The following is a 14177-nucleotide window of genomic DNA, read 5'->3' as shown; positions in this document are numbered from 1 at the left end:
GTAATTACAGAATACTTTTAGTGCTCTTTCCAATATGTAGTTCAATGAGATGAGAAGAAAATGTAAAAAAGAATACAAAAAATAATCAATACTTCTCATAGACTGATACACATCAATAGAGCGAGCTCAGCTTACCTCCAGTAATAGTAGATGGTTCATCATAGCATGTTGAACATAACGTCTTTATTCTTTCAATAAAATGTTAGTTCTCTAGTTCTTTTCCCATTTCATTTATCTTCTTTTTGACAGTTGTGTACATGTTTTTGCGGCCTAATTTTAGTAATTAATTTCAATGCAGTTAATATTCTTAACTGATGCATCTCGTCTCTTTTGTCCAACATTTGTCTTGACATAATGATGGTTTCTTTTAGGGTTTGGAAGCTGCATCTGCTATGTACCCCAACACTTTAGCATGAACTTCTCAGATTATTCTTTTTGTCCTATAAACCGGGCTGTATGAGTGTTCTGTGTTTTGTTTTGTTTTTTAAGTTGTACAAATGACTAGAACCCAAACAGATTCACTGCATACAGAGTCTCTGGTCATTTTGTGCGGCATAAACAGTATAAACTTCCTAAATTCCTTCACGTAGCTCACAGTAAGATCAGAAGTCACTGCGTGCCAGGTTGAGGAGGAGGAGGAGGGCTGGCTTGTTCATGTTAGGCTCACTGCAGGACAAGAGGAGGATATATGAAGGGCTGAGATGAACTGAAGCTAGTGTGGTCATGAGGGTGAAGCAAAAACGTCAAGTGTGCGTCCTTCTACCCAACAAGCAGCACCTGGACTGTACGGTCAGGGTGAGTGGCTCTCAAAGTCCTTTACGGCCTTTATTTTTTCAGATTATAATGCATCAATTGAAACTGGTGAAATGTATAGACTCCAGATTTAATTGGACGTTAACAAAACTGTCTTTTTGTTTTTTTGAAGACTGATAATAAACATTTTACATAGTTTTTGTTGATGTTCCAAAATGATGCAGGGACCAAGCCTCCTGTAAAAGTGATCATTTGATCTCTGCAGAGTTGAAAAGCTTCTGCAAGAGTCTTATTACCATTATGGGACAGTGAAGCTCATTTAATCCCACAATGATTAAACTCTCTGGAGAAGAGTTGACAGCCTTTTTGGGTAGGATGGTTCATTTTTTTAATCTTTGGAATAAGCCCTTCAAATTAGGTTTAAACAACAATACGCTTTTCATGCAAATCGTAACAATGAAATTATTAAAATATGCAAAGAAAATAAAGTCACTACAGATTTTACAGTATGTATCTGTGGTCAAGGAGGGATCTCCATCACATCAAGGTTGCACCACACAACTGTCTGATGATATCACTGAGCCGAGTGGTGTGAGCTCTTGCTTCTTCTTCTTCTTGTTTGTGTTATTGAATGTGTGTTTTTTTAGACGCAGGCCAGAGGCCGTGAGGTGTTGAACAGTGTGTTGAAGCAGCTCGGCGTCAGTGATCTCCAAGTCTTCGGCCTGGCTGTTCTCAGAGGTCAGTTTGAGCTTGTGTGGGAGTTCGGTAGAAAGTGTTTTGAATTAATTTAATGTGGAATGGTGAGAATTAGGGAGGCGGCTAATAACAAATGAACTTACAGGAATAAACAAAGGATAGAAAGTCATTCACTTATCAGCCAAAGAGGTTAAATCACATTAAATAAAATAACTGTCGCCCATGTTCATTTAATATGTGAATTTCTTCCCTCAGATAATGAATACCTCTTTGTTGATTTGGAACAAAAGCTGAACAAGTACTTCAGGAAAAGGTGGAGCAGAGGATCCTTGATGGTGAGTTCTTTTCTCTCAAGTCTTTTGTAGTGTTGAATTTAAGCTCTGCAACCTTTTTCTAACAAGATTTACACTCTTGAACTGGCATACAGTGATAATGTATTGTATATTGTCTTTGTTACACAAATTCCGTTTGTTTCTTCAACTATCTAGAGAATGGAGGTTATATTCAGAACGCAGTTTTTTTCAAATTAGCAACATTTCCCTTTGACTCTGTTGAAATATTTATTGTTTTTTTTACATTTACAGGTCCCATTCATCTTATTTCTGAGAGTGCAGTATTACGTAGAGAGTGGGCAGTTAATATTGTAAGTTATTCCTCTGTCTGAACATATACAAGCATGAACATTCTGCCCTCTTTGCATAACAATGTGTAAATAAAGTGTCTTATTGCCATGGATGAATTTGTTGAGCCCATGAAACAGAGTCAACTTATGTGATTTGGTGTCTTATTTGGTTGTTTCAGGAGCAGCAAAGTGCAGCAGCTCTACTACACCGAGCTGAGGCAGAAGGTGCTGCGCTCACAGAGCCGCCATCAGGAAGCTCTGCTCTTCCAGCTGGCAGCGTCTGTGCTCCAGGCTGAAGTGGGAGATTTGGAGCAGAGAGAAGGGAGTGATGAAGAAGTGCAGGAGGAGGGAGAGGAGAGAAAACACAGACATTACTTTCTTCCTGAAGATTACTTTCCCTCTTGGGTAAAAATGAAAACTTTTGGGCAGGATTTTTTGGACATTGTAAATTATTTGACATGTTTCTGTAACATGTGCTCGCGTCCACAGTTGATAAAGCGTCGTGGCAGAGAATACCTGCTCCGACACAGTCCGGTGTTGCACGGTGAGCTGAGAGGTGTGTCACGCAGCCAAGCCATCCTGCAGTTTATAAAAGAGGCCAGCAGCCTGCAGGATGGACCAGTCACCTTCTACAGGATGAGACAGGTCAGACTGTACACACAAGCTCCGTGTTTCTAACTAAAGAAAACTATCAGAAGGAAGACAGTAAAGGTTTAAACTGTGAGGATGTTTGCTGTTGTAGAAGAAGATGTTTTTTTATCATGTGTCAAACAGTATCTCAGACACCACTGGTCTGATTTTGATTAAACTTGTAGGGATTAATCAATCATAAGTATAGACACTGTTCTGGTGTTTACAATTATGTAAATGTACATGTACAGCTCTAAATCTATATTTTTAAATGTCCAATTTCAGTGAAAATCAGAGAGATTCTTACTGATTTGACTCCAATAGGCTGCATTATTTGACATATTTGACTTATTTATGATTTGTGATTTTTTTCCTTTAGTTTAACTTCCACAATTATCAGGATTGATGACTGACATGGAAAAGACTTAAACCTGACCGCTCATACTGGGAAAATATGTTTCCATGCTTATATTATCAACTGTTGCTCCTCACTTTCAATCGCTGCACTATATTGTTATTGTCAAGAAGATTATGGGAGACACAAACAACTAAAAATGTAACAACAAACACTCATACAAATTCCTCCGTGTCCTGAAGGCATCTGTCTGCTGCAACACTAATAATATGACCAAATCTGTTTACAGTCACCTTCTTCTTCTGTCATTTCATGTTCAGGAGAAAAAGATGCTTAAATATTCAATTCTTCTTGGTGTTACACTGAAAGGAGTCCATATTTATCAGGTGAGTCTTCCACAGTGACACATAAAGTTAGGAATTTATTTTATACACATTACTTCTTGAAGGCTTTGACTGGAACTTTCTTAACTTGGCTCCTGAGTTTGTGTGTTTTACAAATGTGAACTCATTTGATTTTTCTTAAGGAGGTGGAAGGGAAGCAGTGTCTGTTGTATGATTTGTCCTGGACTAATATAGACCGCTTCACTTTCCAGGTTGGTCCCAAAGACTACACACACAGAGATACACAAAGACAAGCATACATGTGCAATACAACAATAAACTAATCTTGCACATTGCCACTCATCAACCTCTCTCTTTTATTAAATTCTCTCTCTTATTCTTCAGGGCTGCAGGTTTGAAATCCACGCAGTGGGCTCTCTGTGCCTCCCCAAGCTGCTCTATTACACTCATTCAGCCTTCCACTCCAAACACATCCTGAGGCACCTCAGTGACAGCCACAGACTCCACATCAACACCAGAGATGCAGTCAGCTACATCCAGCAGCTGGAGGACATGCAAGGTCAGCAGCCTCATCTTTAATTTCCTCCGCTAGAACTGTACATGTTCATGAGTTGACGTAATTAAAAAGTTTGATCAGCCTCCACATGAGGGACCCAAATGTCCTGAAGATTTCAGGTAGCTGCATCTCCAGTTATTGCCACCTCAAAAACAAATCCTTTATTTTATTATAAGTCCATTTCAAACTTGATTGGTTCCTTTAAAAAAAAAAAAAAAGTTAGTCATTTTAATGAGTTTTACATGATTGGAAAGCCTCCACTCAACATCTAATCAAACCATATTGCTTTTATTATTCAATTATTCCTCACAGTCATTCAATAAATCCAAATTTAACTAAACAATATAATTGAAAAAAACTTAATGAAGAATATTATTCAGACTCTAAACCAAAGTGTTTTCAGACACAAGCATGAAAACAGAATAAAATGGGACCTTTATGTAAATCAGTTTGTTACATAATCAAAGTCCCTGGATGTCTTTCTCTGTGTCTCTGCAGCCAGTCAGTTCTACAAAGAGGCCTACATCTGTGACACAGCATGGCTTATACAGAAACTCCACTGCAACAGCCTCACATCCTCCATGTCTGACTGCAGCGCTGCAGTGGAAACAACCACACATACCTGGACCGAAGAGGAGGAGGAGGAGGAGGAGGAAGGCTCTATGACAGGTCAGCTGAAAGGAGACAATGGTGCAACTCTTGATTTAGTCAGCTGTACTTCCAAGCTTATGAAATCTATTTTAATAACTCATAGTAAGGCTACTTTGACACAGACAATTTACAAGCTAATTGGTCTAATAAAGTCATAAATAGTTTTATTAGTTGTAGTATTTTTGGCTGGATATGAAGACACACTGTGTTTATGTTGATGGCAGAGTTTGAGCTGTGTGTGGACGAACCAGAGGAGGTTTTTGTTGACAACCCAGCTGAGGTGCCCTGGCTGGCTGAGGTGCTCCGTGCTGTGCCTATTGATGGACGCATGGTGTTACCTCCATCTTGTTGGACAGGTTAGTCCAAAAAAATCACTATGACACAGTATCTAAAATAAGCTCTCATTGTGTGCTCATCATTTCTATCTCACATCATTTTATGTCCTCTTTCATGATCAGCTGTCACCATGGAAATGAAGCAGGTGAGAAACTGCAGATTTATCTAACTGATCATTCATGGAAGATATCTACATCAAAGGTACCAGAGATCAACCAGAGTTTCCTCTCATGTTTGCTCAGGTTTTGAAGATGAGGGCTGATGAGGGCCTTTCTGTGGACTAGTGCACAGCCAGAGGCAAGATGGACTCATTACATGTTCTGCAGCTCAGCACAAGATCCCTAATACAACTGCCCTGATACTCACATCATTTTACAAATGAGTAATCACACTGAAGGTTGAGAGGTCAACTAATTCTTTACCTAACATATCAATTATAGTGGCAATTACTGTATTTCCAGTGTAACATAAGCATCTTTTAACTAGTATCTGCAACTATAATCAAAATAAAAATGTCAAGGAATAAATAAACGTGTCAAAAACGTGTCTGTTTCTGCTCACATCGAGATTGGTGACCTGATGTAATAATTTCATCTTCGACCTCAGCAAAATGCTAAATAGCCAGATTAAGTGGAAACATCTGTGTGGGTGTGCAAGACTTTTAATGAGCATTTAAAAATGAAGGAAACAGTTTTGCCAGCATACAGGGTGAAGAGAGACACAGATTATAGCACATGAAAACAGAAGTGAAATTATAAAAGTGACAGTAAAAACCAAAATAGTAGTGCATCAGTCGAAAAAAATCCTAAACACAGAAATTGAAGGTTTAAATAGTTTTTTCTTCCTTCATGTATTGTTTGGATTCAAAGAATGAAAAAGAAGAGCTTCTTATTACTACCAAATAATTTAATGAAATTTATAAGATAGAATCACTCAGTATTGTCCTTAATATTGTCAGTGAAGCCAAATAATAGAATCAACATCAAAAACAATCAATTAAATATTAAACTAACATTTAACAATAAAAAATGTATTATTTTGGGTTTGGTTTCTCTCTGTTGAACAATGTTATTGCACCATGTCTTGTAAGGAATAAGGCATTAATAGGGAATCAAACATGATTCTTCCAATTCAACCAAAAGAAATCCAAAATACTTTTCCTGAAGAGCTGAGTAACATTTTCTTTGTCTGTTATTACAACTCAAGTATAATCAAGTATTCATCTCTTCTAACTTCTTCGAGGTAACACTTTGTCAACAACTCCATTAAGAATTGTTTTAACTACAGAAATGAACTGCTTGTGAAAAACTGGAAATCTGAGTAACCTTGAATTGTGATGATGAGACATTATTGTAAATTAGATCAGATAGTTGTACTACAGGGAGGGAAGGTTGCTTTTGCTTAATTGTATTATCTTTGTTATTCCTTTGCAGTTCTTTGTGAGGGGATATTAGATGGAAAGTTTCTATTTCTTTTGGTTAAATCATTCAGGCTACCGATGTCGTCTGTAGTCAGTCAGCCAATCAGCGCGACCGTTTATTGCTGCATTCAGGTTGCATGGGATGAATGATATTCATATTAACGACTTGCAAGCTCATTAAGATGGTTTTTTATATCCAGTATCAGTTTGATTTTCAGACACTCCCATAATATTACTCACCAAGTCGTATGTATCAGAGCTTTCTCTCAGTCGTAATTACGAATTGGCTTTTGATGTGAACATGATTTACAAGTTGGAGTCTCGTAAATTACAACAATTCAGTCATGCCGTAAAGGCGGCATGTGACCCAAACACGGAAGCAGTACAAGCGGATGCAAAAGTAAAAAGTTCAGGTTCCTGCGATGTCACATAAACGCAACCTAAACTAAACGTTATTACTATTACTATCCACACTAACTATTAAAACAGCAGATACGTTTTGGATGCTATTGTTTTCTCCAGATGACTTTCTCTTGGTTTCGCGTTGCGGTGCCGCTTTGTGTTGCGGTGTTATCGGCTGCTGTCGCCTTTCTCGCACACAATCAAGGTAAGTGGATTAAAAGATGAGGCTGAAACTATGAAATGATCGAAAAAAGTCACTGTAACGGTGACAGATAACAGCTGAGAAGACTATCAGCTGTAATGTTGACTAACAGCGCCCTCACCTGGCTCTACTTCCGCCGTTATGTTGCTTGTGTAACCCTGGTTTTCTCTACAGCGATGCCGCCTCCTCTCCCCGCCGCTCTCGGTATCTGCTCTCTGGCCGGGATGGCACTCATCTGGAGGGACATTAGCTCGAAGATGAAAGGTGAAAGCCGGACACTAAGCAGCCTGCTCAGCCAGTACTTGGCGGTGAAGGGAGTCGGCTGGCTGGGCAGACGGCAGAGACGGAAACTTGAAGCCGACACGCTCAATGTGAAGCAAGTTCAAGAGGAGACTCTGCTGAAGCGCCTGCAGAAAAACCAGCACACATGTTATGGAAAACAGTATGACTTCAGCTCAATAAAAGGTAAAAAAAAAAAAAAAAAAAAAAAAAAAGGGCATTTGTAATTTATCTGCTGTCTAACTGATGCAGGATAACAACCTGCATGTGTTGTACTACAGCTCTGCACACTGATTTGTCCTCTGACTACCTGTGATGTAACATTACGCACTACTGTTATGTATAGGCTACTATGTGTATGTGCAGAGGGCAGTGGCAGCATGGCCGTAGCCAGGATTTCAGGCCATGAGTCTAAATTCCCCAAAAACCACCCCTCCCTCCCCATCAAGAAAGTTTTGTCTAGGCATCAAACACGACCGTATAATTCTCTTCATAATTTTTTTTCACGTTGTTTATATTAGAGCTGCAACGATTAGTTGATTAATCATTAGCTCATCAACAGAAAATCTGAAGTTATTTTGACAATTAATTAATCGTTTTTGGTCATTTTCTAAGAAAAAAGCCAAAATTATGTGGTTGCAGTTTCTTAAATTAGAATATTTACTGGTTTCTTAAGGCCTGTATGACAGTAAACAGAATATTTGGGTAGTGGACCGCTGATCAGGACAAATCAGGCCATTTGAGGTTGCATCTTGAGCTTTGGGAAACCGTGATGAACCTTTTTCACCATTTTTTGATATTGTATAGACCAAATGACTAATCGATTAATCGAGAAAATAATCAACAGATTAATTGATAATGAAGATAATCAATAGTTGCAGTCCAAATTTATATTCATTTAAATGTTAAATTACAAAAGATGCAGCAAATCCTAATAAATATATGACAGATTAATCGATAATAAAAAGTAATTGTTTTTTGCAGCTAATCTAGTTATTACATACAGTACACACAGTATTTTATTTTTATCTACAATGCTGTCAAATATAAATATCATATATACAACATGAATATATAAAATATTTTATGACAAATTAAGTCCTGCCTATAAAAATGTGGGACCACTTAGGGACCACTAACTATCTTTTTTAGGAGCTTTCAACTGCATCTCATAGTCTTCATCATTGAAAACAGTTTTCACTCATAAACAGAAACCTTAAAACTAACTGTGTACGGATGTTTTTCAGACAGCGGTGGCTTTCGGGCACGTCACCCCATCACCACATACGAGCACTATCGTGAGCTCATCGGTCGCATCGCTGCGGGAGAGGAGAAGGTGATCATCGCTGAGAAGCCGCTGATCCTAGCCATGACCTCTGGGACATCGGGAGCCAGTGCCATGCTGCTCAGCACCAAGGACACTAACACTGAGTTCTTCCTGCAGGTGAACAGGCTGCTTGATAACGATGATAATGTATTGGGCCAGTTGCAACCTAAAATGTGGAAAAACAGTCTTGTGAGTGTCTGGAGAGTTGACAGTTTCAATGTCTTGTCCGAGGATGTCCTCCAGGGAAGAAGGGCATTGCTGAAAATGTTTGTGAAGTTATCAAGTTAAGTTAAAAGTTCAGTTTTAAAGTAAAATCGGCATAAAGTCATATGTTCACAGTGTTTCAGTTGCACTCTACGAGCTGAGGTCTGCGTAACAATTTCTTTCTGCTGTGTTGTTGTGCATGTAAAACTATGTTAATGGTGTAATAATGTGTGTGTGTTTTCACCAGGGAGTGACTGTGTGTTTAGACGTCATGCGGCAGGCGTTCCCCGCCACAGATAGCCTCCAGCGCACAACCAAGCTCTTCTACACACCGACTTTTCGCCAGTCAGAGGCTGGCATTCCCATTGGGCCAAACTCCTCCACACCAGCCTCCTCCCGCCACATGCTCAACCTCTACACCACCCCAGCACCCGCCTTCGAGGTGAGATACACAAAGTGATTATTAAGAGCGTCATCTCTTTGTCATGTATTGTATGATTAAAATTTACTGCAAATACCAAGTGATTTTTTTTTTTTTTTGTCCCTTCAGGTTCCCAGTGAGAAGGACACTCTCTACCTGCATCTCCTCTTTGCTCTGAAAGACCCCAGTGTGGGAACACTGGAGTCCAACTTTGCCTCCACAGTCTTCTATGCCTTCACTGCCTTACAGGTACAGCATGATTGATTTATTATACATGTCATGAGAAAAAACTTTCTGTGTTACTTCTGCTTTGATCTCTTTCATTGTTCTTTTATTCCGTATTCTATGTGATAAGATGCATAGAGAGAAAAAAATAGGCAAAATTGTCACTAAAATAAAGAAGAATGTAGAAATTTTGAAAAGAAAAAATCACAAATGCATTCATGAATGTTACATTTGTGAAATCATCTAAAATATATAGATTGTTATGTTTCAGAAAATCCAGGCAGGCAAGCAAAAAAGTACATCAACTTGAATTTCATCCAACAGCAGCATCCTGTTGTTAATTTGGTGGAGAACTACTTGCAGTATCCTTCAAGCTTGCCTGGTTTGAGTCCCACTGGGACCTTTTCTAATAAAGTGGTCTGAAATCAGACCACTGAAAGTGTCAAGTGCTCTCTGACCAAAAAAAAAAAGCTCTGTTAATTTGCTTGATGAACTAAGGATTAGAGAAGTAATTTCTGTCTGATCTCTATGTCCTGCAGGAGCGCTGGCAGGAGCTTGTAGAGGACATTGAGAGAGGGAAGGTCAGCAGCGCTCTGGCTCTGGAGCCTAAAGTGAGGGCCAGACTTGAGGCTCTGATGAAGCCAGACCCGGAGAGGGCTGCTCAGCTCCGGGCTCACTTCCAGGACGGCTTCCGAGGGATTGCAAAGCGCCTCTGGCCTCACCTCCACCTGGTGCTGGCAGTGGACTCAGGCTCCAATCAGATCTACGGGGACATGTTGAGGGAGAACTACTGCCAAGGAATACCTTTCTACTCGCCCTTCTACGCTGCTACTGAAGGTAGAAACCTGCACCTGTCATCCCTTTGAAATTAACTCATCTAAATGATGAAGTGGTGTGCTCTGGTGGTGGCGAGTTATTCTGACAAAGGGTGCATGTTTTAATATGAAACCTTCATGAAGCCATCTAACGCATGGTTTAATGAGCCGAATGTTAAGAGGGATGTGTGCATGTGTCATTAGCATTCACAGACCAATGGTTGTAAAATGTGTGGCTTTGATAAGATTGATATAAATGTGTTTATTTCAAACTATAGTAATTTATAAAGCATTTTAGGCTTTTACAGTATAAGAGAAAAACACATTTTCTGTTTACATATTAAAAAATGATCAGAGGTAACTTATATCGGGCATTTGTCTTCATTTTTGACAATTTATAAAAGAAAAACCTGTGATGTTCCATCTAAAAAAATCAATGAGTAGATCAATCAGTAATGAAAACTGTCACTAGTTGTAGTTCCCAAACAAGAATACTGGGATTTTACAAATCAGAAACTCATCCACAGTCAGTTTGGGCTTTAACTGTGTGTATGTCCCCCCTGCAGGTCTCATAGGGGTGAATCTGTGGCCTGAGGAGCCAAACAGACGCTACCTGCTGTGTCCTCGTTCCATGTTTTGTGAGTTCCTGCCAGAGAGCAGCCTGGAGGAGGAGACGCCTCACACTGTGCTGATGGAGGAGGTGAAGGAGGGAGACAACTATGAGCTCGTTATCACAAACGCTTCAGGACTCTTCAGGTCTGAGAGATGTTTCTTATTTTCAGTTTAGTTAAGTATGTGTAGAATTGTTCTTTTGAGTTGTTCCCAGTTTTGGTTGGAGTTTTAAAGTCCCAGTCAAACATTTTCTCTACAGAGAGCCGTTCAGTCACACAGGGAAATTGTCAGATGAGTGCACTTTTGTCAAACTCTAGACTACAAAATGAGACATTGTGTTCCATAATTGCTTTGTTTCATTGGTATTTGGATGTTGTTCCGCTTGGTTGCACAGCATCAGGACAGGATGATAATGTTTCTATCTGTGCTCCGGCTCCGTAAGACAAACTGACATGCAATTAAAAACTTATAGATGCTCAGTGTGTACGACCTACAAAACGTTTGAGTCTAAGTACTTCATGAATATTTGATGTGTTGGACAGCTGCATAAATGAGTGGTATTCGCTGTGTTACAGATATCGCATTGGAGACATCGTGAAAGTAGTTGGATTCCACAACCAGTGTCCTATTGTTGAGTTTCAATACAGGTACAGTTGTGCATATGCGTGCACGTTTATTGCATTTCATCTTCTCTTGTAAATGTTTGAAATGTACGACATTCTGTAACTGAGTATTTTCGCCCTGCTTCTCCTGTCAGACGGGGTCAGATGTTGAATGTTCGAGGGGAGAAAGTGTCTGAGTCGCTGTTCCTTGATGTTTTGAAGAAAGCTGTTGCTCAGTGGCCCGGAGCACAGCTGGTTGACTACTGCTGTGCAGAGAGCGGCATCCTGGGTAAAAAGTCTCAGTCAAAACAGAATTTTGAATCTAATACATGTGTATGAACTCCTCTGAGCAGTTTGTCAGGCACAGTTTGCACAATAATGAATTGTATCTTTCTGTGGTGTTGCAGGAGATTCGATAGGCGGCTCAGATCCTCATTACCAGGTCTTTATAGAGCTGAAAGGTGTGAGGAACCTCACAGAGGCACAACGATATAAGGTAAGACAATCCTGATAAGCATCACCAACAGACAGCATGTTTGCGCTTTATCGTAAAATTTGTTTTTTTTCCTCCTTCCCTCCAGTTGGACATTTGCCTCCAGCAGGACTCGGCTGTCTACAAGTCTTTCCGTATCAAAGGCAGCATCGGACCAATGAGGGTGCAGCTTGTAGCAGAGGGTGCATTCAAGGAACTTCGCAAGCAGATGATGGCCTTCTCAAACACGTCACCCAACACGTTCAAAATGCACCGGGTGCTGCGCAGGAAAGAATACGCCGACTTCCTCTTGGGAAAAACGGTTTCCTGAAATCTGAAGGAAAAGGAATTGTTGGGAAATGACACAGTATGTGTGTGGACTGTGGTGAGCACTGACAGAATATAATATCTCCAGTTGTTATATCAGCGACTCACGAATGAGTTGATGAATTGTGCCTTTTGGAAAGTGACAAACACAAAAACAGAACATCATCAATTATTGGCAAAGAAAAATGTTAGTTTGACTGATTGTTTTGTTGTTTCTTTGTACCATATTTATAAGTTTATTAAAGTGAACTGTTAAGCTCTTACTGTAGTTTTGTGTAATTAAATGTTTCAGGACCTCGTCTGACTTCCATGAGAATCAAATTTACACCATACAGTACCTGTTAAAAGTTTGGACATACTTTCTCTTTCAAGGGAATGAGAAAGTGTGTCCAAACTTTTGACTGGTATAAAGAATAATCATTCTGATGGTTGGAAAACTGATGAAGAGGTTTGCTGCCTTATCATCACTGGCTTGATGAAGCTGAAGAAAAATCCACACAACATCTAGAAAATTATCCGCACTAACCTTGCTAAATCTTGTAAAATGTCTACATTGCTATGTATTTTTGATTAATAATATTCTTTGAATAGATACCATCTGGTGTTATTTATATGGCACCACCACACTCGCATTGTCTCATAAGTGCAATCAACTGTGAAGATTAAAGCAACATTTGGCAAGAAGTTTGTCTAAAAATAAAACTCCTGTTTTCTGCAGAAATCATGAAGGGGGACCACAGTGTAACACAGAATAACATTGTAAAACCTTCTCTTTGAGAGAAGATGTCTTTTATCTAATGTATCTGCTGTAGGTTTGCGTCTCCTGCAAGTGCCAATTCAAAACCTAAAAGTGAAATTAGAGAGCCTAATGAGCAGCGAGCTTGTTAGAAAACACTGATTAGCTAAATCTGGACACAGAAGCATTAGATGTTCTGACTCTGTTGTCTCGTCTGTGTTCTCTTATTGAGAGCACTCAGACTGGATGTGCTGGTACAGGTAAACTAGGAGCTCTGCAGTTTCCTGTAATCAGATGGTGTTTTCTTTGGTGCTTAAATTCACATTTTTTCCAGTCAATTAATACATTTGTCTTCAGACACTCCCCCTCATGAATAACCCTTTTTTTCAGATAATGTAGGGCTGGACCAGTTTTCTTTTAGAACTTGCTGCAGTGAGTTGCTAAATTCTTCTAAAGCTTCTAAATGTACTTGCCATGTCTGCGTTTACTCTTCATCATATTATTGACTTCTCTCAGTACAATGCCACAACTTTATCAACCACTAGAGGGCGCTGGTCAATAGCTGTCATTCCTGCTTTCTACTCCAGTTTGTCAATTTGCAACTCTTTCTTTTCTCTGAAGTAAAACAGTGACTTCTTTGTCATTATCCTGACTGTTGGTGCCTTCAACTGTATTGGCTCATTGTAAGTCAACCCAGCATAAAACAGTTTAACAGTTTTCTAGTGTAAATTTAGTAGAGAGGTCATTTTTAGCTGCAGTCATTTTGAGATCAGTGAGAGTATGGACTTAAATGTTTTCAACATCATTATGAGATTTTATGAGATGTACTTTTGCACCAAAGTTACACTCTTAGTCAATCACTGATTATTTAGCACAGGATGAGGCACATAGGCAGCTGAATACTGAATAAGCCCAGATCAGAGTTGAACCTGTCTGAAAGTGTTACTCTCATGTGTTTTTGCAACACAGGCTTCTCTCCAGCAGGTCTCTCCAATCACAAAGTGGGCTAATATTTTTAGTAACATCCCATTTCAGCAGAGACTTGACACTGCTCTCGTTGTATTTTGGGTTCACAGTATGATCAGACCAAAACAGCAGTGAAGTGAAAAGAGCTAAATTTACCTCCATTGAAGCTCAGACCAAAATGGCTTTTTCATGAGGCTAAGGTGGTGTTTTCCTCCTTTGAAGGC

General features: G+C 39.5%; 2 protein-coding genes across 2 annotated transcripts; both read left to right on the top strand.

Annotated features, from left to right (window-relative positions):
- Window positions 1-642: 642 nt before the first annotated feature.
- On the top strand, window positions 643-5470 carry LOC122971592 (FERM domain-containing protein 6-like). Its single transcript, XM_044338314.1, has 13 exons — window positions 643-795; window positions 1401-1491; window positions 1705-1784; window positions 2034-2092; window positions 2251-2476; window positions 2561-2716; window positions 3377-3442; window positions 3583-3651; window positions 3785-3959; window positions 4455-4625; window positions 4832-4963; window positions 5066-5088; window positions 5186-5470. The coding sequence occupies exons 1-13, from the start codon at window positions 724-726 to the stop codon at window positions 5225-5227; spliced, it is 1362 nt and encodes a 453-aa protein (XP_044194249.1). The 5' UTR covers window positions 643-723; the 3' UTR covers window positions 5228-5470.
- Window positions 5471-5970: 500 nt separating this feature from the next.
- On the top strand, window positions 5971-12519 carry ghdc (GH3 domain containing). The gene is made up of 11 exons (XM_044338313.1): window positions 5971-6970; window positions 7142-7432; window positions 8494-8690; window positions 9025-9219; window positions 9328-9447; window positions 9963-10260; window positions 10805-10994; window positions 11426-11497; window positions 11608-11741; window positions 11860-11948; window positions 12034-12519. The coding sequence occupies exons 1-11, from the start codon at window positions 6886-6888 to the stop codon at window positions 12253-12255; spliced, it is 1893 nt and encodes a 630-aa protein (XP_044194248.1). The 5' UTR covers window positions 5971-6885; the 3' UTR covers window positions 12256-12519.
- Window positions 12520-14177: the final 1658 nt, after the last annotated feature.

Source organism: Thunnus albacares, chromosome 20 (genome assembly GCF_914725855.1).
Source record: "Thunnus albacares chromosome 20, fThuAlb1.1, whole genome shotgun sequence".
In the NCBI taxonomy this organism is placed as follows: Eukaryota; Metazoa; Chordata; class Actinopteri; order Scombriformes; family Scombridae; genus Thunnus; species Thunnus albacares.
The sequence above is the reverse complement of the archived record's forward strand: the minus strand, read 5'-3'. Positions and strand labels throughout refer to the sequence as shown.

Excerpts from the sequence above, each read along its gene's own strand:
- LOC122971592 (XM_044338314.1), top strand. The coding sequence starts at position 724 with ATGAGGGTGAAGCAAAAACGTCAAGTGTGCGTCCTTCTACCCAACAAG. Across the intron at positions 2,093-2,250 it reads GAGAGTGGGCAGTTAATATT|GAGCAGCAAAGTGCAGCAGC; the intron begins GTAAGTTATTCC and ends TGGTTGTTTCAG. Across the intron at positions 2,717-3,376 it reads CCTTCTACAGGATGAGACAG|GAGAAAAAGATGCTTAAATA; the intron begins GTCAGACTGTAC and ends TTTCATGTTCAG.
- ghdc (XM_044338313.1), top strand. The coding sequence starts at position 6,886 with ATGACTTTCTCTTGGTTTCGCGTTGCGGTGCCGCTTTGTGTTGCGGTG. Across the intron at positions 6,971-7,141 it reads CTTTCTCGCACACAATCAAG|CGATGCCGCCTCCTCTCCCC; the intron begins GTAAGTGGATTA and ends TTTTCTCTACAG. Across the intron at positions 11,498-11,607 it reads ATTGTTGAGTTTCAATACAG|ACGGGGTCAGATGTTGAATG; the intron begins GTACAGTTGTGC and ends TTCTCCTGTCAG.